At 35.4% G+C, this 27,371-nt stretch overlaps 1 protein-coding gene across 4 annotated transcripts in view; it reads left to right on the top strand.

Annotated features, from left to right (window-relative positions):
* The window catches only part of KIF2A (kinesin family member 2A), a 75,442-nt gene that overhangs the window by 26,509 nt on the left and 21,562 nt on the right, over nucleotides 1–27,371 (top strand). For 2 of the 4 annotated variants that reach the window (XM_032404361.1, XM_032404359.1), the window contains exons 2-9: nucleotides 14,955–15,049; nucleotides 15,777–15,896; nucleotides 17,768–17,822; nucleotides 19,701–19,766; nucleotides 20,395–20,495; nucleotides 22,728–22,823; nucleotides 24,327–24,381; nucleotides 24,778–24,940. In XM_032404361.1, coding sequence (XP_032260252.1) covers nucleotides 14,955–15,049; nucleotides 15,777–15,896; nucleotides 17,768–17,822; nucleotides 19,701–19,766; nucleotides 20,395–20,495; nucleotides 22,728–22,823; nucleotides 24,327–24,381; nucleotides 24,778–24,940 — 751 coding nt within the window. Of the gene's footprint in view, nucleotides 1–14,954; nucleotides 15,050–15,776; nucleotides 15,897–17,767; nucleotides 17,823–19,700; nucleotides 19,824–20,394; nucleotides 20,496–22,727; nucleotides 22,824–24,326; nucleotides 24,382–24,777; nucleotides 24,941–27,371 lie in introns of all 4 variants that reach the window. The other 2 variants (XM_032404360.1, XM_032404358.1) reach the window with 1 other exon arrangement.

Genomic DNA, 27,371 nt, shown 5'->3' with positions numbered 1-27,371 from the left:
ATTGATTTCAGCTCTAATCTTTATTATTTCTCTTCTCCTGCTGGACTTAGGCTTTATTTGCTTTCTTTTTGCAGCTCCTTTAAGTATAAGTTTAGGTTGTATATTTGAGACTTCTCTTACTTCTTGAGGAAGGCCTGAATTGCTATATACTTCCCTCTTAGGACTTCCATTGCTGCATCCTGGAGGTTTTGAACTGTCGTATTTTCTTTCTTTTTTTTTTTTTTTAAAGATTTTATTTATTTATTTGACAGAGAGAGAGGCAGCAAGAGATGGAACACAAGCAGAGGGAGTGGGAGAGGGAGAAGCAGGCTTCCCGCTGAACAAGGAGCCCATTGTGGGGCTCGATCCCAGAACCCTGGGATCATGACCTGAGCTGAAGGCAGACGCTTAACTGACTGAGCCACCCAGGCACCCCTGAACTATCATGTTTTCATTTTCATTTGCTTCCATGTATTTTTTTAATTCTTTAATTTTCTTGTTGGACCCATTCATTCTTTGGTAGGATGTTCTTTAACCTCCATGAATTTGTGGTCCTTCCAAATTTCTTCTCTTGTGGTTGACTTCAGGTTTCATAACATTGTGGTCTGAAATTATTCATGGTATGATCTCAGTCTTTTTGTGCCAGTTGAGACCTGATTTGTGACCCAGTATGTGATCTATTCTGGAAAATGTTCAATGTGCACTCGAAAAGAGTGTGTATTCTGCTGCTATAGGATGAAATGTTCTGAATGTATCTGTTAAGTCCATTGGTCCAGTGTGCCATTCAAAGCCCTTGTTTCCTTGTTGATCTTTTGCTTAGATATTCTGTCCATTGCTGTGAGTGGGATGTGAAAGTCCCCTGCTATTACTGTATTATTATCAATGAGTTTCTTTAATTTTTTTTATTAATTGATTTATATATTTGGCTGCTCCCAAGTTAGGGGCATAAATATTTACAGTTGTTAGATCTTCTTGGTGGATAGACCCCTTTATAATGTATGTCCCTTTTTCTTGATCATGGTCATCATTTGAAAGAAAATGTTTTAGTCTGTTCTGGCTGCTATAACAAAATACATAGAGTGAATGGCTTAAACACCCGTCATTTCTCACAGTTCTGGAGGCTGAAGGTCCAGTCAGGATAAAGGTGCTGGCTGATTGGATTCTTGATAAGAGCCTACTTCCTGTCTTGCAGATGGCCTTCTCATTTTGTCCTCACTTGGCAGAGAGCATCTCCCCCTTCCTCTTGGAAAGCCTCTAATCCCATCATGAAGGTCCCACCCTCAAGACCTCATCTAACTCTCATTACCTCTCAAAGGTCTCATCTCCAAACGCCATCCTATTGGGGGTTAGGACTTAAACGTATGAGTTTGTGGGGGGACACAATTTGGTCCATCACAAAGGAGTTAGGGGTAAATGTTCTGAATTTGGAGTGCTATTCAAACAATAGAATAATGCATGAGGGAATGCATTTTTTATATAGTGGTTAAGAATGTGACTTCTTTAAAGTTAAACTAATTGATTTTCAGTGATGGCTGGTTTGACATTGTACTAGTATGACTAAAGACTCAGCATTTTCAATGAAGATTTCATCTATGTAGCAGTTTTATTTTGAATGTTTAAGTGTTTAAATGTATCATTATTTGGCTTGGTAGACAATTTCCATTTTCTTCATTTTCTGGTGAAAAAGTGCTTTTTTAGAATATGGGTTTTTGAAAATCACGATGTGTTTATAACACTCTTTAAGGCTTCCAGGGAAGCTTTTCTGTCCCATTATCCTGGAAGACAGGAAGAGTTGACAGGCTGGATTTTGAGTACTAGGGATTTTTTTCTTATTAGTGTTGGCCTATGTTGCTATTTCTGTAGACAGTAGCAAGTTTCTCTTCTAAGTGTTACATGGTAAGATTCGTTTCAGTAGAATATTCAGATTGCTTTATCAGCGAGAGGTTTTTTTGAAAGATCTTGATGTTATCAGTCGGATTGGTGTTCTCCTTAACATATATGCAGTGAAACAGAATTGCGTTCGGTCACTGGAGTTCAGGCCTTAAATTTCCTAGTGCAAGTAAGGAGGGTAGCCGAAAACCAGTTGAAATAGCTGAACATCTTATGTTTTTGACAGTTTTGTGTGTTATGTTTAAATTTTGTCAAAAAACATATGTACACGTTCACATTACCTGGGTTACTATTGTTGAAAACATTCCAAAAGATCCCTATCTCTTGTTAGGATGTGTTTAAGCGTAAGAGAAGATGATATCTGCATGTCGCTATGAAAAGTTCACAAAATAGCACAGCTGTATTGGTATAGAATTCCCTTTTGAGTAAATAAGAATTTAAGCTAGGGAGCAATTAGATACCGTTGCTTAATGTATCCAGCTGAACATCTGTGAAAGGCAGTTTTTCAAATCTTTGGACTATCAGCAATGTGTTATTTTAACTCCACCGCTTGTAAAACTGTGGTATTCTAGATAGCAGATCTTTTATTCTAAACAAATGAGGAAAGATATGTTTTGGGTATTCTATCACCCAAGGGAATATAGATATGAAGAATGCCTTTTTAGTGAAAATGTATTGAGATTTATTTAGTTAATAAACTTAATGAAGTTTTTTAAATGCTGTTTTATGGTTTGGGGATTTTTTTAAAAAATTCTGTTTTTATGTTCCCTTTACTAGTGTCTTTGGACAGTTTTTAATCTTCTTTTCTCCTAACCCCAAATATGCAAAGTGAGATCAGGAAACTACAGTGATTTAATACTTCTTAATGGCATCATGGCCCCTTTATGACATTTTTCTTACTGCCTATGGAATTCAGAATGGAACTTCCCTAAAAGGTTGCGCAATGGGTTCTTCTAAATGACAAATCTGCCCAGATTGTTAGTGTACAGTGTGGTTCATTTATCACAAAAAAACACCCTAACAAGATCCGACATTTTCCTGTCACCCCAGAGAAACTAAACAGTATTTGATTTTCATATCCCTCTTCAAAACAGTGGCTAGATTAGGTAAGAATCTGAAAATTTGTGGTTTGTGTACAATATGATTTGTCCCGTATTTTAAGTTGTATTTTGTTCATGAAAATTCTTAGCTGTATCATTTCCAGTTTTTTCTTCTGGTATTAAAATTCCAGCTTTGTGCTTTTAAAGTCTAAGAAGAGAAATACTAGAGCTTTTTAATTTAGTTATAATAGTAACATCTTAAGATAAACCAAAACAAAAAGGTCTCTATGTTTGGCAAAGTCACATTCCCTAGGGATTACTAAACAGCAGCAGCACTGTTACCAGTGTCAGCTGAGGCATTATTTGTGTCCTTCTCTAATGGCTCCTTGTTCCAGCAAAGCTATTGAAGAAGGTGTGACGCTTACATAGTCCTCATTAAGGATTCTTTTCATCACTGCTTAGATTAGTTAACAAAACCTGGATATCAGAGTTTGGGAGTTTGACTTCTGCTGGATCTGCTTGTAATCATCTCTGACAAATGACCACATTCTTTTCTGTCCTCATTTACTGGTTAGGGGCATCTAGGAACAGATTGACATTTACTGTTGGAGAGAATATAAATAATAAATTATAAACTGCTTTGAGGTATTTGGCAAGATAAGAAAGGATATATAAATATTCCTGTATAGTTAACAATGTTTTTTAATTTCTAAATAATGCTTTTAGTGTGTCCTTTGGTTGTCATATTTAGAACTTTCTATTTTATTTTATTTTAATAAAGATTTTTTATTTGAGAGATTGAGAACATGCACGGGGGTGGGACATGGAGGGACAGAGGGAGACAGAGAATCTAAAGCAGATTCTCCACTGAGCATGGACCGCCCCCCCTCCCCATCGCAGGCTCCATCTAAAGACCTTGAAATCATGACCTTAGCCGAAATAAAGAGTTGAGGCTTAAGCGACTGAGCCAGGCCCCCCTAGTCTATTTTAAAGCAGCATTTTGGCAGTCTCTATTTTCCCAACTTTTTCCAGTTTCACTGTTATAATATCAGAAAACTATATTGTAAACTTAGTAAAGAGGTGGGTTTTTTTCATGTTCTTGACTTAGCATTGACCTTTTATAGTCTAAATTTTAGTAAGTTGACAAAAAGGAATTGTACCTGTTTTAAAAGACAGCTGGAAAACAAACCTCTCTAAGACAATGAAAGTTAATATAACATGTTTTGCTTTGACTCCACTTTGAAAGATGCACTCAAATTTTTGAATTTGCATTCTACACTGGCACTTGGTTTCTATAACTAAATGTACAATTGATTTATTTTACTGGAATCAGTATACCAGATTTATTTCAGAAAAATGAGAGATCTGTTATTTTAATCAGTCACATGATTTAAATCACTGAAGTTTTGAGGTCAGTGTGTTGTAAGATAATTTATCAGGATTCTTTTCTGGTAGGAACTGAGTTGGAAGTGCTGCTTTCAGATATCTGTTAACCACCTATTTGGAGTATGCACATATATTTTACTCACCCTCTAGAAACATTCTGCTAAGTACTTGTTCTGAATGTGTGATTTCATAATTCAGAGTAATATTTACTTTATTTCGAGAATGGATATTTATGGTTGCTTGTCCTCTTTGTCTCTGCTTGCAAAGCTACAAAAGGAGAGAACTAGATTTCATTACCATTTTTTTTTTTAAAGTAAGCCCCAACTTGGGGCTTTAACTCATGACCCCAAGATCAAGAGTCACGTGTTCTACTGACTGAGCCAGCCTGGTGCCCCCCTCGTTACCATTTTTTTTTAAAGTCAAGATAAAAGAGGCTGTCAAATTATGCAGTGGTATTCTGATTGAAAATTGAGAAAGTTACTAGAGGTTTTATTAAGAAGAGATACCTAGACTACTATGTATTTAAATTTATTAGCATATAAGCTAGATTTTTGTATTAGTTTTCATGACATGGCTATGTACACATGAATGATGAGTGACTACTAGGTTTTTCAAAGTTTGTGTAAAATACTTTTAAATAATATTTTTAGCTAATGATATTTATAAAAGCATTAATTTTTGTCACTTTAAAATTTATGAAACTTTATTTATTTGAGAGAGAGAAAGAGAAAGCACAGAGGGAGAGGAAGAGAGCACAATGGGAGAGGGAGAAGCAGACTTCCTGCTAAGTGGGGAGCCTAATGCAGGGCTTGATCCCAGGACTTTGGGATCATGACCTGAGTTGAAGGCAGATAGTTAACCGACTGAGCCACCGAGGCGCCCCTAAATTTATGAAACTTTAAACAAAAACGTATTTTAACAGCTTCAAAGGGTTTGGAAGTTGCCATAATAAACAATCTTATAATTGAAGTTTTATTTTCACTGATAATTTTAGTTGTGTTATTCTTACATGTTTCAGTTTTGTAAGAGTAATTAAGGTTTTACTATTTAGAAGTTTGGAAAGACGATTTCATAGAAATAGCTCAAGAGGAATTGATAAAAATAATATTTACTTTTGGGGGAAGACTTGCCAAATGTATGCTTATGTATACCTCAACTCTGTGATTAGGGTAATTAGAAAAAACATGGAGTTTGCAATCCTAGGTATGCTAGAAACAGCTGCAACCTTTTTAAAAATGGAGTGGGTCTGAAAAGAATTAATTGTTGCATTTTCATGTTTTTCCTAACGTTCTACCACTGTATCCTTTTAATAAAATACATATATGTGTTAGCATTTTAAAAATCAGTCTTTTAAGTGGTTGTAATGATATTTTATTAGTATTCTTGGCTGTTTTATTTTGGCTGTTGTCTTCTGCATTTGCAACCAAATTATACTTTATATGCTAGGCAAGGTTTATGCCAGCCTAATTGGTTGCTGGCATTTCTAAGCCTCACAGCTGCTGTGAATTCAGCTGTGAACTAAGAAACATATAATAGGATCCTGTTTTCAGAGACCAAAAGCCAATTGTCAACATGTAAGACGTGTTTTTGACAGCTCAATAAATACGAGATTTTATAGTAATCTTAGGTAACCACCTTAATTTTAAAGATTAGAAAGTCCTGAAATGTGTAGAATCTATATGTTATTTTTGTTACTGGAGCAAAAGGTTGCTTAAATTCAGGTGTTTGTTCTCTATTCAGTCATTCAAAAAAATAATTTGTCTTAATATTTCATAATATATTAAAAAGTTGAGATCCAAACTATTTTTTCGATTTCACTGGACAAAAAGTTGAGACTTAAATGATGCAAAGATATTTCTTAAAATGAACAAAACATAAAATGGCTTTGAAGTAAAGGTTATGTTTTCAAAATATTTCATATATTTATATTCTTTGATTTAGCAGTTAATAGTTTTGTAAATTATCCTGACATCTACATTTGGGGTGAAATGTACATTTCTCTTGTGTTGAACCATATGAAATTGACTTTTTTTTGTTAAAAATGGTCAAATACGGAGGTGGCCCAGTCGGTTAAGTGCCTGCCTTTGGCTCAGGGCATATCCCAGGATTCTGGGATCGAGCCTGCATCAGGGTGTGTGCTTCTCCCTCTCCCTTTCCCTCTGCCCCTTCCCCCCCCCACCCCCCCCCCGCTCATGTGCTCGCTCGCTCTCAAATAAATAAATAAAATTTTAAAAAATGGTCAAATATAGACCTTGTGATGTTTTTCTTCTTAGTTATCATACGATTTAACTATATTTATAGTTATCATGATTTCGTTATATTTAAAAGTCTATTAGTTCTCAGCAGAAACCTATGAGGATCCTGTTTTGAAACATAAACAGTCATCTCCCATTTAAGGTCAGTAATCTGTTCTTAAATCAGATGTTGTATGTGAAAATACTGAGTGGGAGTCCATTTGCCTTTATTTTAAATGGGAAAAACCACAGTGTTCATCTTTGACCAAATTCCCTAAAACTATTTCATAAATGTAACTGACACTATAAAATCACCTACATGTAAGTAAACTATCATGTTTAACAAATAAGAAATAAGGGTGATAAATCAGTTTTATATGCAGTAAAATCTTTGCTTTCATTGTACTTGCATTTTGCCCATCTTCAGTGTTTTCTTTCAACATTTTCTTAAATATTTTGGGAGTCATTCAACACTGGGCAAAACAAGGACTAAGTAAATATGAGAGACTGTGGAAATGCATTCAGGATGAGCACACGGTGTCAGAAAATGGCTCACAATGAGAATGATGCAAGCATTATCCTGTGCCTATGTCTTGTATCATTTTGATACTCGGCATACTTCTTTTTTTCTTAAAGATTTTATTTATTTATTAGAGAGCATGAGTGGGGGGGGTGCAGAGGAAGAGGGAGAAGCAGACTCCCCGCTGAGTGGGGAGCACGACTCTGGGCTTAATCCCAGGATCCTGAGATCATGACCTGAGCTGAAGGCAGATGCTTAACTGAGCCACCCAGATGCCCCTCGGCATACTTTTTTATATGGAATTCTGACCATCTGTCAATTATATTTGGAATGTAACTCAGAACTTTTCTTGCATACTCTTTTGTTTAAAATGTGAATTGAGTTTTGGCATATACAAATTTATATCTTTTCCCGTATAAACGTTGGCCACAGTATCTTGCACGGAAAGGTAAGTATGTTTTATGAAGTTTGGGTATTAAAAATGAAGAGGTGTTCTACAGGGAAAATGGGGAGAGAGAGATTCTGCAGAATTTGCCTGTACTTCCCGAAACTTTCCAAGTAATTTTTTTACTTCCCTTTCAAAAGATGACATTGTCTACACTGTAATTTTTCTTTATAAGTAGTTGAAATAAAGCTGAAAACATAAATCTCTTGAGTTTTGAGATTGTAACAGTCATATTTTAAATAATAACAATTTTATATGATTGTGTGAACTTACAGTTTTCAAATCTGACTTCCATTATTTATGAATGTGATGTATAGAATTAAAGATGGATTGGGATGTCTGGTCAAAATAGGACAATGAAGTTTATGTATTGACGTCTTTCTGCCCCAGATACATAAGAGAAAACCAAAAGGCATAGCTGAGCTCAAGAACAAGGTATCATGGTGGAGCAGAAACAGATCAGAAATACTAAGGGATGGTGGGGCTATTCAGGCAAGGGTGGCAAAAGTTTAATTCCTGTGCCCTGAGCCAAAGACAAACAAAAGGCCTGTAGGAAGATTGGGACACTTTAAAAACACACACAAAGGGGCACCTGGGTGGCTCAGATGGTTAAGCGTCTGCCTTCGGCTCAGGTCATGGTCCCAGGGTCCTGGGATCGAGCCCCGCATTGGGCTCCCTGCTCGGCGGGAAGCCTGCTTCTCCCTCTCCCACTCACCCTGCTTGTGTTCCCTCTCTCGCTGCCTCTCTCTCTGTCAAATACATAGATGAAATCTTTAAAAAATAAATAAGTAAATAAAAATAAAAACACATACACAATTAGTCAAGTTCACTGTTTGAAGATAAATACTGGTGTGGCTCCTCTTTAAAGAGGAGTTTCTTGGAGCTAGGTGTATAGAAAATTTTCCTCCAAGGGAGGCAGTCCAATATGATTGAAGTAGATATACAGGGCTGATATTCAGCCACTGTACAGTGGGGAAGTCATACCAGTCACTTGTAACTTTATTCTCACTGGTCAGGTGCTTCACCTTTGGAAGTCATAACAGGATACCTAGAAAACTTCCATGTGTTTGGAATTTGAAAAACACTTTTAGATGACTCATGAGTCAGAGATTCATAAAATTAGGAAATAGTTTCAACTCAACAAGAACAAAAATACTAAATATAAAAATGTGTGAGATGCTGCTAAAGCAGTTCTTGGAGAGAAAAGTGTAGCTTTAAGTGCTTATCAGGAAAAAAAAGGAATAAAGATGAATAAGCTAAGCATCCGTCTGAGGAATTTGAGAAAAAAATGACCCAGCAGAGTATGCCCAAAGTAAAGAAAAGAATGATAAGAGCAGTAATTAAGTATTTAATAACAAAGGGCTCAACAAAAGCAAGTGTTGTTCTCAGAAAAGACAAAGTTGACAAATCTGATACAAGGTTTGCCAAGAAAAAAGGTTGAAAAATTACAAATGAGAAAGTGATTATGGTTACAAATGGTACAGGCATTCAGCATAATTATGAACAATTTTATGCCCAAAATGTGAAAACTTAAATAAATCTCCTAGAAAAACAGAATTATCAAAACAGTCATGAATAGAAAACTATAATAATCTTATAATTGTTAAGAAAATTGAATCTTTTCACAAATAAAACTCTAAGCCAAGATGGTTTTAACCAATGCATACCAGACACTCAAGGTTTAAATAATTCTAATTTTACACTATTCCAGAATAAGGTTGATATGAGAAAGGAAAACTGCGGGCACATATTACTCTTGGTCAATGATGTAAAAATCTAGAACAAAATATTTAATGCTGTTCCAATTAGAATCCTAACAGGGTTTTTAAAAAATTATTAGTTTATTTGATTTTTGGAACTTGACAAGATGGTTCTATAATGTATACAGACAAACAAAAGGCTAAGAAGATCAAAGAACCTCTTAAGAACAAATAGGTGGGAAAGCTTATTTTACCAGCTAGCAAGACTTAGTGCAAAGGTATAATGAGACAGTGTAATTTTGGCTCAAGGATAAAAAAAATATGCTGATGCATGTGTGCTTGAAATTTGACAGGTCATAGTGTAGATAGGAGAGAAGGAATGACCTTTCAGGAAATGGCACTGGGTTAATTTGTTTTTCATGGTGGGAGGTGGGGGAAATGGGAATTGTGTTACCCTGCCCCAAAACCAAAATGACAGTGGATGGCAGTCTTGAATATAAAAGACTTTGTAGGGCGCCTGGGTGGCTCAGATGGTTAAGCGTCTGCCTTCAGCTCAGGTCATGATCTCAGGGTCCTGGGATCGAGTCCCGCATCGGGCTTCCTGCTCCTTGGGAGCCTGCTTCTCCCTCTGCCTCTCTCTTTCTCTCTCTGTCTCTCATGAATAAATAAATAAAATCTTTAAAAGGAAAAAAAAAAAAAAAAAAATAAAAGACTTTGTAAAGTCTGTTTTTAAAAAATATTTACTTATTTGAGAGAGAGAGAGAGAGCAGGGGGGAGGGGAAGAAGGAGAGGGAGAGCTAGAGAATCTCATGTACACTCCCTGCTGAGCATAGAGCTCTTCGGGCTCCATCTCACCACCCTGAGATCATGACCTGAGGGGAAATCAAGAGTCGGAAGCTAAACCTACTGAGCCACCCAGGCACCCCAAGACTTTGTAAACTTTAGAAGAAAATGTCAGAACCTTTTGTAATGACCTGACTGTCAGGAAGAATTTTAGGGCATAAAAAACTGTAATTGAGACATATATATTTGACTACATTAAAGTTAATAAATTGAAATTCATCAAAAGATATCATAAAATGGAAAGATAAGCCCAAATTCGGAGAAAATATTTGCGACACATATAACAGAAGATTAGTACCAAGAGTATATGGGGAATTTCTTCAGAGAAGTGGAAGAAGAAAACAGTCAAAAGGTCCAAATGGCCAGCAGACACAGAAATAGGCACAGCCTCCTTAAGTCAGAGAAATTAGAACCACAGTATGATATTATTAAATCTGACAAATACTAAGTATCATGTGGATGTGAAGTAATTGTTAGTTGGATACAAATCATTATAGGTCCTGCCACTCTGGAAAACAGTGTGGCACTAACTAGAAAAGTTACAGACCTGTGTACTCTATATTTCTTACACATCCTGGAGAAATTCTTGCATATTTTTATCAGTATGCATGTATAAGAATGCCTACAGCACCATTGTTTCTAATAGCAAAAACATGAAAACACATGTCCATCACCAGAGTAGATTAAGTTTTGGCATATTCATATGTAGTGAAAATAAGTGAACTGTGCTTATTTACAACAACATAAATGAATCTTGGGGGAAATAGTGTTGTACAACAGAAACGAGTATTAAAGTCCATTTATACAGTTTAAAAATAGGTAGGCTGTTCAGGTATTTTTTGAGTGTTACATTTGTAGGTGGTAAAACTATAAAGAAAAGCCACAGTATGATTACTTCAAATATATAGGATACTGGTTACTAGTGGTGGTGGGGAAAAAGAGAGGGAGAAGGGAATATGGTAAAAAAATTTTAAGAATTAAAAAAAAAAAGAGGGAGATTCACTTAGGGAGGGCGGCATATGGAGTTTCAAAGGTATTGCTTGTTTGTTTCTTTCTTTCTTTTTGAAGATTTATTTTTAAGTTATCTCTACACCCAACGTGGGGCTTGAACCCACAACCCCGAGATCAGGAGTCGCATGCTCCACCAACTGAACCAGCCAGGTGCCCCTCAGAGGTATTGTTTCTTAACCTGGCTGGTGGTGGATACACAGGTGTATGCTGCTCTCTCTCTCTCTTTTTTTTTAATGTAGAAGTGTATATGATATAATTTACAATAAAGTAAAGGGGGAATCAGAGAGTCAAAGGACAATGAATTAGTGAGGTTGGAATACAGAAATTTCTCAAACCAGAGAAATGGGATGCTTTGGAAAAAAATATTTTTTATTACAATTAAAAATGAGGGCGCCTGGGTGGCTCAGTTGGTTAAGCAACTGCCTTCAGCTCAGGTCATGATTCTGGAGTCCTGGGATCAAGTCCCACATCGGGCTCCCTGCTCAGCAGGGAGTCTGCTTCTCCCTCTGGCCCTCCCCCCTCTCATGTGCTCTCTCTCTCTCTCATTCTCACTCTCTCAAATAAATAAATAAAACTTTAAAAAAAAAAAAAAACAATTAAAAATGAGAAATTTGAGTATCTCACTTGAACTATATATAAAACAATGTTTTTTTAAAAAACCTTTAGGGACGCCTGGGTGGCTCAGTCGGTTAAGCGTCTGCCTTCGGCTCAGGTCATGATCTGGGGTCCTGGGGTCAAGTCCCGCATCCGCTCCTTGCTCAGCGGGGAGCCTCCTTCTCCCTCTGCCTGCCACTCCCCCTGCTTGTGCTCTCTCTCTGACAAATAAATAAATAAAATCCTTTAAATAAATAAATAAATAAATAAATAAACCTTTAAAGTCATATTGGGTAAAGTTAGACTTAAAACATTTTTTTAGAGACAGCTTTTGATAAAAATAATCAAAACCCCATACTGTAGGTATTTCTGGTTATCTCATCCATCGGCAAAAAAGCAAACACTTAAGACTTGATTCATTCATTCAGCACTGGTCTTTATTCATTTCTTGTTATTGGAATTTCATATTTCTTTCTGCCTGTTGGCTGAGTAAACTGGACTGTGGTAGAGATAAGCCAATATTTTCTCAGGTCTGCCTTTCTAAACCTCTAGAGCTGATTTTTAACTAATGGATCAGCTGCTTTTGACTTTGCTAACTTGTGGCTTAAGGTTTTCTGGGTGTCTGCATTGGTAATTGAACTTCTGGAGACCACTGTTAAGGTTTGCTGATAATGGGTTTTGAAAACAAAATTTTGATTTTCTTTATCCTCTTTGTTGCTCATGTCTCTAGGCTGTCTTTGGAGGTTAATAAGGTCCCTGTGGATAGGTCTTGTAGTCTACTCCTTCCCAAGGGAAGTTGGAATATTGTAGTAGATGCTTAACAGTAGGAATGTGGTATTGGTCTTGCTTTTGCAACATGATATGCTTTTCCTCATTCTCATTATCATGGTAATTCTGTTGGTAATTGCATGGAGAACCCTTATTTCTCCTCTTCAACCTCAACTACAGCCTTTCCATTTCCTGCTGAAAGTTATTCTTTATGGTAGTCTAGTGTTTAAGTACATCTTCTTTGGAGTCATTTGCTATTGATGAAATCATATCAATGTCTTATATTAAAATGCTTTATTTTTCCCAAAACCTTTGCTGCAGTCGTCTTGTTCCTGCTAGTGTGTATTGCTATTTTGAGGCTGTCAGGGGTGGTAGGTTTGGGAGACAGTAGCTGCTGGTCTTAGCCTCACTACTCATGTTGTAGAGATGGTGATAAATGTGGGGTTTGTTGTTTTAGGAGGAGCTACCAGCAGTGGTAGCCACATCAAGGCAGGTCATGGCTCTCTGGGGTCCACTCTTCTGCTACCAATTAAACTCAGTCTTTTTTTCATATCCTGTTGCACCTATCTATGAAGACACACTGCTTGGATCTCCCTTTAAGGAACTCAACCACAACGGGGCGCCTGGGTGGCTCAGTCGTTAAGCGTCTGCCTTCGGCTCAGGTCATGATCCCAGGGTCCTGGGATCGAGCCCCGCATCGGGCTCCCTGCTCTGCAGGAGGCCTGCTTCTCCTTCTCCCGCTCCCCCTGCTTGTGTTCCCTCTCTCGCTGTGTCTCTCTCTGTCAAATAAATAAAATCTTTTAAAAAAAAAAAAAGGAACTCAACCACACTTTCAGCTCCAGGGAGTACATTTAGTTCATAGCCTCTGGGTATTAATACCTTTAGGCTCCTTAGATTTTGTGCTGAGGCCTTGTGTTTCCTGGGAAACCTCCAGCTAGTGACTGAGCATGGTGTGGGTACTAGGGTATTTCCATTTTGGCCCCATGTGGGACAGTTCTAATAGGCAGTCTTTGCTTCGGAGCTCCCTGCTGGGTTGGGCAGCACTTTGTCAGATCTGTGTCAGGGTTTGAGTCTCTGTCTGCTTCGTCCTATTTTATGTCCCCTTTCCTTCACAGGTTTCAGATCTATATCACAGTCTGAAAGTTTTCCATGCCTAGTCCTGTTTTACTCCCCCTTTTATCTTTCACAGTAAAACTCTTGTCCTCCTGTCTCAATATCTGCTTCCTGGTGGACCTGACTGACACATACCACTTCTCGTTGTTTACCTAATTTTTGCCCATATCAAATTGCAGTAAATATTACCTAATTTCCCCTTTTTAAAAGCCTCTCCCTTGATTCCTCCCAGTATTTTCCAGCTTATTTCTTTCTACCCCCAACACCCAATTCTCTAATGTCCACTTATCTCAGTAAGTGCCTTATTATTACAATAACATTGTTTGTTTTATATACTATGCAGCTGGGGGGTTGTTTGGGGTTTTTTTAGATAATTAAAGAGGTATAAACTAAAGGTAAATTATTGATGTCCCTAGGATTTCATTCAGGAAATACATATGAAAATTCCATATGTTCAGCATTTTATTAAATAATATGTAGATGCGGATCTATAACAAATAGTTTCTATCCTTCTTTGATTAATAAGTGGGTGGGTAAGATGAAAACAAATAAGTAAAAAAATACACAAACACTTATAAAACTTACTGATCTGCTTCTAGGAATTTGTTCCAAAGAATAATCTGACAAGTGTATAATGACACATGTGCAGTAGTATTCATTGTAGTGTTTATACTAGCAAAAAATTGCACATAACCTAAGTGATCATCAATAGATATGAAGTAAGTTGTAATAAACATAACGGAATATTCTGTAATAATTAAAAATACTTAGTTCTATGGTTATTAACAAGTAACGTCCACAGTCTGTTAAGAGAGGGAAAACAAGTTAATACATTAGATATAAGGTCCTCTCTCTACAGATGGTAAGTACTAGGTAGCTGCCAGAGAAGGTAAGGTATAGAATAGATCTGGATAGGCAGCATGCAGAAAGACAGTATGTTAGATTACATTTTCCAGCCTTAGTGGACTTAGAATCCTTTTCCCAATCTTATAAAAATAATGTCTAATTATTGTATAATATATGATAGTGGTTTTTACATAAAATGTTTTGTATTAGTTTAAAAAATTGGTTTTTGAATTTTTGTTTTGTACTACAGTCAGTGTCAGCTCATAGTAAGGAAACTTTGTAATGATTAGAACTATATAGTGGTATAAAATTTCAGACATTCTCTGCCATTGTGTAACCATTTTTCATGTTTGTTGAAAATGCACTTCAGTCTAATCCAGTTTCTTGAGTTCTGGTCTTGACAGCACATTGATTAATGATTACATGGACAAAGTTCATTCCCTAATTGTGTGAGAGTATGGAAATCCCTTGTAAGAAAACTAGTATCATGGTCTTCCAAAAGTTTGTAAGTTATAAAATTGTATTTGACATTGTTTAGGAATACCATAATTTATGGATTAAAATGTATATTTTATTCCCACTTAGGCCGAATACATCAAGCAATGGTCACGTCTTTAAATGAAGATAATGAAAGTGTAACTGTTGAATGGATAGAAAATGGAGATACAAAAGGCAAAGAGGTATGATCACTGGGTTAAATTTTTTTTTTTTTAAGATTTTATTTATTTATTTGACAGAGAGAGACACAGCGAGAGAGGGAACACAAGCAGGGGGAGTGGGAGAGGGAGAAGCAAGCTTCCCACTGAGCAGGGAGCCCGATGTGGGGCTCCATCCCAGGACGCTGGGATCATGACCTGAGCCGAAGGCAGACACTTAACGACTGAGCCACCCAGGCGCCCCTGGGTTAAAATTTTTTTATTTTTTTTTTTAGATTTCATTTTTAAGTAATCTCTGCACACAGCATGGGGCTCAAACCCACAGCCCCAAGATCAAGAGACGCATGATCCACTGAGCTAGGCGCCCCAATCACTGAGCTAAATTTTATTTCTAGTCCTGCAATCAAGGTTCCAAATATAAAACAAAACTGAAAAGTATATACTTTTTTATATAGTACATACATTCTTTATCATTTCTGGAAAACCTTTCAAATGATTAAAACATTTCATTCAAAGAAAGGTAGATTCTTCCTGCACGTTGTAAGTGTTGGGACATATTATCAAGACCACAAAATGCTGTATTAATAACTGTCTTAATATGTGGGTTGCAATTGTAGATAATTTTGTTTTCAAGGCAGTATTATTCATGAGGCTGAAATCATTTAACAATCATTCTCTGTGTGTAAATTTGTAAAATAAAAGGTTAATTGTCAAAATTTACTCTAAAGATACATGCATTTTTTTAAAACAGATTGACCTTGAGAGCATCTTTTCACTTAACCCTGACCTTGTACCTGATGAAGAAATTGAACCCAGTCCAGAAACACCTCCACCTCCAACATCTTCAGCCAAAGTAAACAAAATTGTAAAGGTTAGTAAAATTTAGAGTAGGGGTGTGTGGGGTGTGTGTGCGTGTGTATTTTCTGGTTTGAAATGAATAGACTGTAAAGAGTATATTTTAAGTATTAGTTTGCTTTTTTAAAAAAAAAACCTGTAATTCTTTCTGCCACCTACATGCCATGTTTATGCATACATTCTTTCAAGGATTGAGGTTGTCCAGTTCACAGTTACAATAATTATTAGGTAAAATCTTAACAATAATTATTAGGTAAAATCTTAGAAATTCTTTCCTGATTAGGATTTTTCCTAAGACTAATAGCTCCCCAGGAGATAGGGATGTCAAAACCATTTGCTTGTCAGTGTTTGTTGAGGGAATATATGACTTAGATAAAGAAAGAATGTTTATTATTCATAATAAATTCCCACCCCAGTAGTCTTTGAAAATAGTAATTCTGCTATTTATGTTTATTAGAGAAAGATGGGAAATGATAGAGTACAGTTTAACTACTTCTGCATTATCTGTGAAGATAAACTTTAAGACCATGCTATATATCCTCTCTAACGATTTTATCTTTATAAAAATAAAAGCCATACCATTTTTATTACTTTAAAAGATAATTCCTCTTCCTTCCTATTGAAACCTCTCACTGTTAAAATTGTGTATTAAAGTGCAGCTCTTTTGAAACCATGTAGTCACTCACAGTTGTTGAATCTGCAGTTCTGTGTGTTTAGGTCAACAAGCGTTTGTTAATTTTTCTACATTGTTGATTTTATCACAAAGATGAATGACGTGACTTTAACCCTGGAGGAACTTGGTATCTTACAGGGAAGACCTACATCAGCATCCAAATATCATGTGATAGAAGCTTAACAATATCAGCAAAACATTCTACCTTTTAAATTATGTATGTGAACATAAGGCAGATTTTCAATTCATATAATTCAGCATATTGAGTGTTACTGCTTAGACGTCATTAGTTATGACTTGTAGATGGATTGTTTTTCATATTTTGCTTCACAGCCATGAAGGATCTTCATAGATGATCCTTCTTCGTATGTCATTAAGAACCTTTGCTGTGCATTAAAATCACTTAGAGAATTTTTTAAAATACTGATGCCTTGCCCACTCCCAGCAGTTCAGTTTTATTTTCTCTAAATTGAGGCCCTCGCATTAGTATTCTTTTAATTACTATTAAAATCATTATCTGATTTAAATGTGCAAATGTTCTCTCTAGCGTTGAGAGCCATGACATTATTTGATACCTTTTTTTCAGGTGAATAAAATGAAGTCTTGGTAAATAAAGGATAGGATCAAAAATTTGCTGCCCTAGTCTATGCAGTTCCAAGTCTTTGAAAGTCTAAAAGTCTTTTAGTATAAATGACAGTGAGCATATCATGGTATTTTGATGTTTAAGTTTAATAGTTAGATGGTAGGTTGTCTAAAACCAGTATTTTATTGATTACTCTGACATCCAAAGATGAAATGTAATACATACCTTTGAAATGTATTGCATGGTTTTAGCATGGTGGCTAAAACTATACCCTTTACTGAAATAACTTCTCTTTGCTTCAGTTTTCTCATCTATGAAACCAGAATAATAATAGTAATGACCCTGTAGGGTTGTTGTGAAGATTGAGTAACTTAATATGAGCAGTGCCTGCCTCGTGCTAATTCTGGAATATTGCATTTTCTGGAGAGGTGGTGGGCAATACTCACATAAAAAACCTGAATACTGATGGTATTAGTAGTAATTATTAGAAGATTATTTATAGTTTTTTTCTATTTAGTTTTATATTATGTTCACCTACTTTTGTTTAATTAAAAAGGAAGCCCAAATTATGATAAATATATGAGGAGTAAAGAGAGAAAGTACAATGAGTGTTTTTATTTTTCTCTTATAGAATCGACGGACTGTGGCTTCTATTAAGAATGACCCTCCTCCAAGAGATAACAGAGGTAAACATTTTTTTTTTTTTTTTTTAAAGATTTTATTTATTTGAGAGAGAGAATGAGATAGAGAGAGAGCATGAGAGGGGCAGGGTCAGAGGGAGAAGCAGACTCCCCGCTGAGCAGGAGCCCGATGCGGGACTCGATCCCGGGACTCCAGGATCATGACCTGAGCCGAAGGCAGTTGCTTAACCTACTGAGCCACCCAGGCGCCCCAACAGAGGTAAACATTTATCTATTAATTTTGTCTATTAACTTTCTAGTATGGCACCAACAAGGTAAATCAAAGGTGAATATTGCCCTTTGACATTATTATTAATTTAAACTTTATGTGGCTAATTTGAAGATTGGTATCTTCTTGGTTTCCTAATACAGTAATGTCAATAATAGGGGCGCCTGGGTGGCTCAGTCAGTTAAGTGTCTGCCTTCGGCCTAGGTCATGATCCGTGGGGTCCTGGGATCGAGTGCCGCATTGGGCTCCCTGCTCAGCGGGGAGCCTGCTTCTCCACCTGCTTCTCTGTGTGCTTCTCCCTCTCCCTCTGCCCCTTCCCCGACTCATGCTCTGTTTCTCTCTCTCTCTCTCAAATAAATAAATAAAATCTTGAAAAAAGTCAATAATATAAAAAATGATTTATTAAGGTAAGTGATGAATATGAAACTCTGTTATATGCAATTTTTGATTAATCTCCTTTACCCAATAACTTTTCAGATTTGAGAAGAGTATCATGAGAAAGAAAGGAATGGGGCAGTAGTCTGTTAATCGAGTTCACAGTAGTAAATCTAATCCCATTTTACATGACTTTCTGGCTAACAGTCTTCCCAAAAGATTATGGGTAACTTGGGAGTCAGCTAAAGAAAAGTTGAACGGGTACAATTTGTAGTTAATTGCAGGTCTTCCGTGTATTTTCAGCAAGGAAATGTAAAGCACAGTTAATTTCTTTTCTCCTCTTCAGCAATTCAGAATTATAATTTCTGGTGGTGATGTTTCTCTGTATGTGGGGGGATGGTGGGGCAGGACAGGCATTAGGTATTAGAAGAGAGATTGGAGGTAGAGGGAAAGTCCTGTACTTTAAACACTATCCTTCCCTTGAAACTTTTGAAAATTTATATTGCTTTGTAAAATGTGGTGCTTATATTTTACTTCATATTTATTTTTCCACTTTTATAACATATACATTGGGAAATTCTCTGCTGAAGATTTGCGTCTTTGAGGAGCAAAGAGTGGGATTTGGAATTATAGGGAGGGTTGAAGGAGTGTTTTTTACTTTATGTACTTCAGAATTGTGTAAATTTTTCAAAATGACAGTGCATTTAAATTTAAAATTTATATTTTGCACACTTAAATATATATATTTTGGGGGGCCCTTTTAAGATTTATTTATTCATTTTAGAGAGAGGGAGAGCTCAAGTGGGGCAGAGGCAAAGAGAGAGGGGGAGAGAGAGAAAGAATCCTCAAGCAGACTCCTTGCTAAACGTAGAGCTGGACGCAGGGCTTGATTCCAGGACCCTAAGATCATGACCTGAGCTGAAATCAAGACCCAGCCACTCAACTGGCTGAGCCACCCAGACGCCCCTGCACACTTACATTTTTTAAATGATTATTAAAAATCAAGCTTGGCTTTGGTTTTTACATAAATTTTTCAGATTGAGTTTTGTAGCTAAAATTACATTGGTGGAACCCCAGTCTCTGCACATACTACCTTGAAAACCTCTTGGCTTGTTAGTTATTGAACAAAATTGATTATTACATATTCTCTTTATACCCACATAAGTAGAAAACTGACAGCTCATAAGTATCAGTTCTTTTGAGATATCTCTGTTCCTTTTACTAGGGTTCACCTTTACTGATTTTCTGTTCTGAATTTAAAAATTTTGTTTCACTTGCAGTGGTTGGTTCTGCACGTGCACGGCCTAGTCAGCTTCCTGAGCAGTCTTCCTCTGCACAACAGAATGGTAGTGTTTCAGATATATCTCCAGTTCAAGCTGCAAAAAAGGAATTTGGACCCCCTTGTATGTAAATCATGTATCAAGGATTCAGTCATTTTAGGCATACATGTATTCTCTCTTGGTCATCCTTAGAAGTCCCCAAATGGTAAAGAGTCTAATTATAAGTTTGATTGCAGATTTCATTTTACCACTGTGGAAGATTTTTTTTTGTTGGTTTAGTCTGTTAATTGGGTTTTGAAACGTGTATTTTGGAGAAAATTTATAAATACAAAATTATAACAATTTTTCACTTGCTTTGAATTTAAAATTCTGGTCAGATGATAATTTGACAGATGTTACGGAAGTATTTCTTATACTTCTCAGTCCTTTCCAATTCATACATCTGTGATTGTAAACCAAGAGATGACATGTATCAATATGTTAAAGTCATTTTTCTTGACTGCTATCTGTATATTGTCCTGTTCCTAGTTCTGTTAAAGCAGCTCATAAGTGCACATAGTTGTTAAAGGCATGCCTTGTCACTGTGTACCGTTTTTTGGGTGTATGTGGTGAAATTATACATAAAATTTTTGTGTGTAAGTACAGTACTGTAAAAAAGAAAGCTGTACTTCTACAGCTCATGTTTTTCTTTCAGCACGTAGAAAATCTAATTGTGTGAAAGAAGTAGAAAAATTACAAGAAAAACGAGAAAAAAGAAGACTACAGCAGCAAGAACTTAGAGAAAAAAGAGCCCAGGTTTGTAACAGAAACAAATTTTGTTTATGCATGAACTGAAGATGTAGATGGTGTCAGTGAAAGTGATTTGCTTTTGAAAAAGTATTTGAGGCATTCAATTAAAGATTTCAATATAGTTCCTTTAGTTGAAATCTAAACTGATAATGAGAAATAATGTAAACTCTTGTGAAAATACGTTACCGTAACAGATTTTTACTACATGTACTTTTCACGTTTTAGTGGATATGTGTAGCCCTAACATTTGTTCCATTTTGAATAATAATCCATCGTGTTACAATTCTAACGCAGCCATTACACCTTTCAAGAATAATAAGACTTTGACTTCCTAAAAAGGTCTAAAAATATATTCAGAAGAATATCTAGTTAAAGTAGATGATTATAAAGTAGACGATTATACTACAAATTTTATTATTGTTTTTCCATGGTTAGTAAATTCAGCATATGAATGAAAGGGGAAATTCTTTCTGTTTTAATTTATACTAGATATTGAAAGTGTATCTCTGTTGTGCCTCCCATGTTCCCTTTAGATGGTAACAAAACTTTTTACTAACAATGGAAAAATTATATAGAAGACTGGTCTTCTATCTCTATATAGATCTTCACCTATTAGAAATTCTGTTTCTGTACATATAATTTCTAGTGTATTATATCTATTGTATTATATCTATTATATTCTTAGAACTTTGTTCCTCTATTAAAATGTCGGGATTGTTTCTTTATTTAGAAGTATATTCAAATGCCCTTAATCATAAAGAAGTTGTGTTATAGAATTAGGAACCAGTATAAAATTCAACTTGAATAAATCAGGTTATATCTTAAAGTGTTCTGAGAATGGCCAGTTGGGTTTTGAAATAAGTAAAACACAATACAGATAGATCTGCTGATACTTAGCACAGATGCCACCTGGTGTTTCCTATGGGAACCTCATAATATTTTCATATCTCTTTGTGATCTCTTAATTTTAACTTTACATTCACTTTTTCCATTGACATAGTTGTTGTTGTTTCCTAAAAGAAAGTTAATTGAAAGTAAGTTTCATTAACAGTTTTGAAATTTATATTCAAAGAAATCTGTACATGGTGCATGAAAAAAATCTGACTTCTTAGAATGTTTAATAATTTATTACTCATGGCTAAGAGAGGCTGTTAACTATTGATACGTGTGTCTTAATCTGAATTTTCTCAGTTTTGAAGCAAAAAAGTAAATTGCAGTCAACATTCAGTAATTTGAATTTTAAAGGTTTCAAAAATTATCTTGTCTTTTGATTCCTTTAAGTCCTGTCCATTTGAGGTGGTTTTACCATGCCTTAGGTTTTTAAATTTTTTTAGAGAGTCAACCAAAACAGAAAACATAAATGAGTCTGTGTTTCTACTTTGCTGGATCACTGGATTAAGCATGGTGAAGAAAAATCTGATTAAATGAATTTTTGTAGAATTTCAATTTTTCTAGAGTTCTTTATTGATGTTTAAGATGAGCACTATTTCTCTCTTGCTTCATTTTCTAGGATGATTAAGTCATATGTGTAACAGGTGAATTTTTGAAATAATTCAAGGGTGGTTTTTTTTTTATTATTAAAGATTTTTATTTATTTATTTAACAGAGATAGAGAGCACAAGTAGGCAGAGCGGCAGACAGAGGGAGAGGGAGAAGCAGGCCTTCTGCTGAGCAGGGAGCCCGATGTGGGGCTCAATCCCAGGACCCTGGGATCATGACCTGAGCCGAAGGCAGCCGCTTAACCGACTAAGCCACCCAGGCGCCCCTCAAGGGTGGTTTTAATGAGTGTTTGGTTTACAGTTAATAACAGAATGTATGTAGGCTAACAGAATTATGTATTTAATATGAAATACGATTACTGGGCATATTTTTAATCCTGAACTCTGAAACTAAATTTTATGATGCCTCTAGTTTGAGTTTGGACTTGGCAATGACACAATCTCCTGATTGATTGATTGATTGATTGATTGATTTTTTAAAAACTTAAAAATAAAACAGACACTCCACAATCTGTGAATTTAATTTTAATTTGCAAACCATATTTAATTTGCAACAGGGGCAGCTGGGTGATTCAGACACTTAAGCGTCCGACTCTTGATCTCAGTCAGGATCGTGAGTTTAAGCCTCACATTGGGCTTCATGCTGGGCATGGAGCCTACTTAAAAACCAAAACATAAATGCAACAATATCCATTATTGTAATGATAATAAATGATGAATTTTCTCTGTCTCCGTGTAGGATGTTGATGCTACAAACCCAAATTATGAAATTATGTGTATGATCAGAGACTTTAGAGGAAGTTTGGATTATAGACCATTAACAACAGCAGATCCTGTAAGATTCTTTGTAAACTATTGTTCTGGAATTTTTTTATGCTGTTAATAAAAAAAAAAAAACATGTTCAGTGCCCACTTAATACTGGATTTAGCTATATAGTGTTTTTTTTTTTCTTTATAGGTGTACATTCCCCGTGTTTTAAGGTGAAAATCAAGAAATCATTCACATTTATGATTATCTCCCATAATTTGATTTATCAGACATGCTTCCCCACAGAGATGTTCTTTTCAAAGCAAAGCCTCTCTTGTCTTTGGTAGAGCAGAACAGCAGTTAAAGGAATGATGTCAGAAGACCCATTCTCCTTTCTGACCATCACTGAAACTTTTATCCCAGTTCCAAGCTTATTTCCTCTTTGATTTGGGCTATAAATTGCCACTATCAAACTAATTTACTATTAGTTAATTTGTTATTTTTAAATAAATGTTAGTCTGGCTTTTTAACAGTAAGTGATGGTTGTTGAGGACCATACTAGACCAGAAATCTAGTGCTCGAAAAATATTCTGCTTCCCTATTACTCAACTACTTTCCTCTTGAAGAATGAGAAGTTTTTGGACAGGGATTATTTTGTGAGTAATTGATACCTAAGAAAAATAATCCATCTGACCTAGCATATACAGAATAGCTTGGGTACATAAAATACATTTGTGTCAGGCTGATGTATTGTTTAGGATTTCAGAGAGTTGTTGTTCATAATACTTGTGTGTATATATTAGTCCTTGCTACCCCTACATGTATTTAATCTACTACATCTGATTGGCAAACTTTTTCTTAAAAGACCCGGATAGTAAATAATTTTGGCTTTGTGAACCATATGGTCTTCATCACAACTACGCAATTTTGCCTTTGTAGTATGAAAGCAGTGATAGGTGATATGTGAACAAATGAGTGCAACTGTCTCATTAAAACTTTACAAAAGCAGGTAGTGGGCTGGATTAGGCCTGCAGACCATATTTTGCCAATCCCTGTGTTATAGATTTATTATTAAAGGGGAAGTATTGGGAGCATAAATTTTATGAAAAAATATTTATGTGTAAGAATTGGCTATTATAAAATTGTTGGAGTTATTTCGCTCACTAATAATCTGAGAATTGCATTTCTTGCTATTCTTAGTTATCTTTGTCAACACCTTTCCCTTTAATCAACCTGACAGTACACCACTTGGTAGGAAATTTTGCTTTTGTTATATGCAGCATATATTGAAGTAAGGCAGCTTCTTAATGTGAACCTTATGCTACTAATAGGAACAGTAGAGGCCTCTACGAGTTATTTCCTAATTGTTTACCAAATAACAAAATGAGTACTTTTCCATTATGCTCAGAATTTTAGAAATCATTGTCTTTTAACTATTAAAATTTGTACATCCTAATTTGTTTTTTAAGTTTATTTATCCTATTTATGCAGTGCATAAATTTCTAAAATCTCTGTAGGAAATATTGCATAACTGACTTTTCAGTGTTTTATATAATTGATAAATATTGAAATAAAATATTTTATTTCTAGATTGATGAACATAGGATATGTGTTTGTGTAAGAAAACGACCACTCAATAAAAAAGGTATGATGCTTTTTGAACTCTTAATGAAAGGTTGATTTTGTCCAATTGGTATTTATTTTCATGATAGCAGAAATTAAATTCATTTGGAAGAGTTAAATATAAATCATTTTATTTGTACATAATCATTATGCAGATTTCTTTGGTTAGATCTGCTGATTTGTTATTACTCTATGAATCATTCCATTTCTGGTTCTTGCTTCACATAAATTTTGATAGTATTTTTTTTTTTTTTTACTTGGTTGTTGAAATATGTCTTCTTGAATGGCATATTTATGAGATATTTATATTTATAGAATTAATACTTCTATTAAAATTCTTATTACTTTTTTAGAAAGTACTTATTACATTGAAATGCTGTGAAAATTACTGGGCATTGATTTTCATTTATTCTTTTAGAAACTCAAATGAAAGATCTTGATGTAATCACAATCCCTAGTAAAGATGTTGTGATGGTACATGAACCAAAACAAAAAGTAGATTTAACAAGGTACCTAGAAAACCAAACATTTCGTTTTGATTATGCCTTTGATGACTCAGCTCCTAATGAAATGGTTTACAGGTAGGTAAATTTGTTTTAAATAACAGTTTTGTTCTTATGCTGTATATTTATAACCACCCTGAAGCTTGCATTGATCTTGGCATATCTCTCCAAAGTGGCAATATGCTTTTTTATTCTGAGTTTAAACAAAGGTTATGGTATAAACACAATAATGAGTATTACTACTTGTTCCCTTTAATGCTTCCCCAAAATCATAGTTTTTATTACTAATATATACATATCTCATACATTTTATTTATATATGGATAGGAAATTCCTGGAAAATGTAGGTGTTTTCTGTAGTTCTAGGAATTTGATGTGGTTAGAAGGGGACTTTTACTTTTTGCTTTTTAATTTCTGTTTTAGTAAAGAAATTTGGAATATTTGTTATGTCCATAAGTTTTCTAAACCTTTGTTTCACATGTTACCACCATTTAAGGAAAAAAGGTCCCTAAACCTACTTGCATTTGCCGAATTTTTATCATCTTTGAGCATTGGAATAGTTGTAATACATGAAATTCTATATGTTCACTTACTCAACTTATAAACAACTCAAACTTACAAGTATTACACATTGATATCCCAAAGTTGAATGCCAAATTTAGATTTTCATACATAGTTTGTAAACATTGCCTTCTAATTATAACAGGTCAGTTTTAACAGCAGTGCTATTTTAGTCTATATAGGACTGTCTTGGCAATTACTTGAATGCTTTTTCATTGCCTTTTCATTTTATAAATATGGCTGGAAAACAGAAAATTAAAGACTTAATAAGAGTCCTAAGAATTGAAGACTTATTAATGAAATATTATTGAGGTCAGCTCCATTGGGCTTTAAGCCAGTAAACTGGGAGTTCAGTTGTAAAGAAAGAGAAAATTAAAGAAAGTGTGAATGCTAAATGGTATTATGAAGAATTTGTTTTAAAAGGGAACTATTAGGGCGCCTGGGTGGCTCAGTCGTTAAGCGTCTGCCTTCGGCTCAGGTCATGATCCCAGGGTCCTGGGATCGAGTCCCACATCGGGCTCCCTCCTTGGCGGGAAGCCTGCTCTCCCTCTCCCACTCCCCCTGCTTGTGTTCCTGCTCTCGCTATCTCTGTCTCTGTCAAATAAATAGATAAAATCTTTAAAAAAAAAAAAAAGATTAAAAAAAAAAAAGGGAACTATTAATATAATTTGTGTATTTTTTATCTGAGAATAGAGTCCTCTTCTTACCCCTACTCCCTTCTCTACTTCCACTCCTGCTTCATAAAATATGTCTGACTATAATTATAAGGTATGTTTCTCTGAATATGCTAGATTTAGTAAACATTCTGTTTTACTTTGTATATATGCTTCTTAACTTTACCAATATTGATGCTATCCCCTTTATTTAGCTTTGAGGGAATTCGAGGTAGGCCTTTTTTTGTCTAATCACTCTGCAGACTCATTCTCTACTTCCATTTGACTACTTTTTCCTGTTCCTTTTGTTCTGTACCTCTTTCAGTTGTTCCTTTAAAAAAATTGAGCAGAACTGTATAAAATGTTCCGCATACATTATTTTGAAGCCTATATAAAAAAAAGATTTGTTTCCACAAACTGAGGGTTGCTGGAGTGGTGGGGGGTGGGAGGGATGGGGTGGCTGGGTGATAGACATTGGGGCGGGTATGTGCTATGGTGAACGCTGTGAATTGTGTAAGACTGATGAATCACAGACCTGTACCTCCGAAACAAATAATACATTATATGTTAAAAAATAAGAAGAAGATAGTAGGAAGGGAAAAATGAAGGGGGAGAAATCGGAGGGGAGGACGAACCATGAGAGACTATGGACTCTGAGAAACAAACTGAGGGTTTTAGAGGGGAGGGGGTGGGGGGATGGGTTAGCCTGGTGATGGGTATTAAAGAGGGCACGTTTTGCACGGAACGCTGGGTGTTATACGCAAACAATGAATCATGGAACACCACATCAAAAACTAATGATGTAATATATGGTGACTGACATGACATAATAAAATTTAAAAACTAAAAAAAAAAAATTTGTTTCCCATTACAGTTTTTAGAGCTCTGCCCAGTGAAGTATTTCTTAGCCCTTTTTTAATTTTAACTCTAGCAGTGATTACAATAATAGGTTTAAAAAATAATTCAAGCCATAATAATTTTGCATCCTTCTCCTGAACTAAGACTATCAACTCCTGAACTAAGAATATCAACACTGATAAGACTATCAGTGTCTTATAAGTATAATTTATATTTACTTAGCTACATTCAAGGAAATCCTATCACTTTTCTACTTGGGTAGATGGCCTTAAGATAATATTTTTATAGTTGTTTTTTTCTCTATTGAGATTATCACTCTTTTGATTAGATTTCTGTTAAAACTTTTAATCCTGGTGGTGTGGGTTTTTTGGTTGGTTGGTTTTTTTGCTCTTCATTGTATAAACCTTACTTGTCTTGCCTAATATGATTTTTTGTTA

Source organism: Phoca vitulina, unplaced genomic scaffold (assembly GCF_004348235.1).
Source record: "Phoca vitulina isolate PV1807 unplaced genomic scaffold, GSC_HSeal_1.0 scaffold6, whole genome shotgun sequence".
NCBI classification, from domain to species: Eukaryota; Metazoa; Chordata; class Mammalia; order Carnivora; family Phocidae; genus Phoca; species Phoca vitulina.
This window is presented reverse-complemented; position numbering and strand designations above follow the sequence as displayed.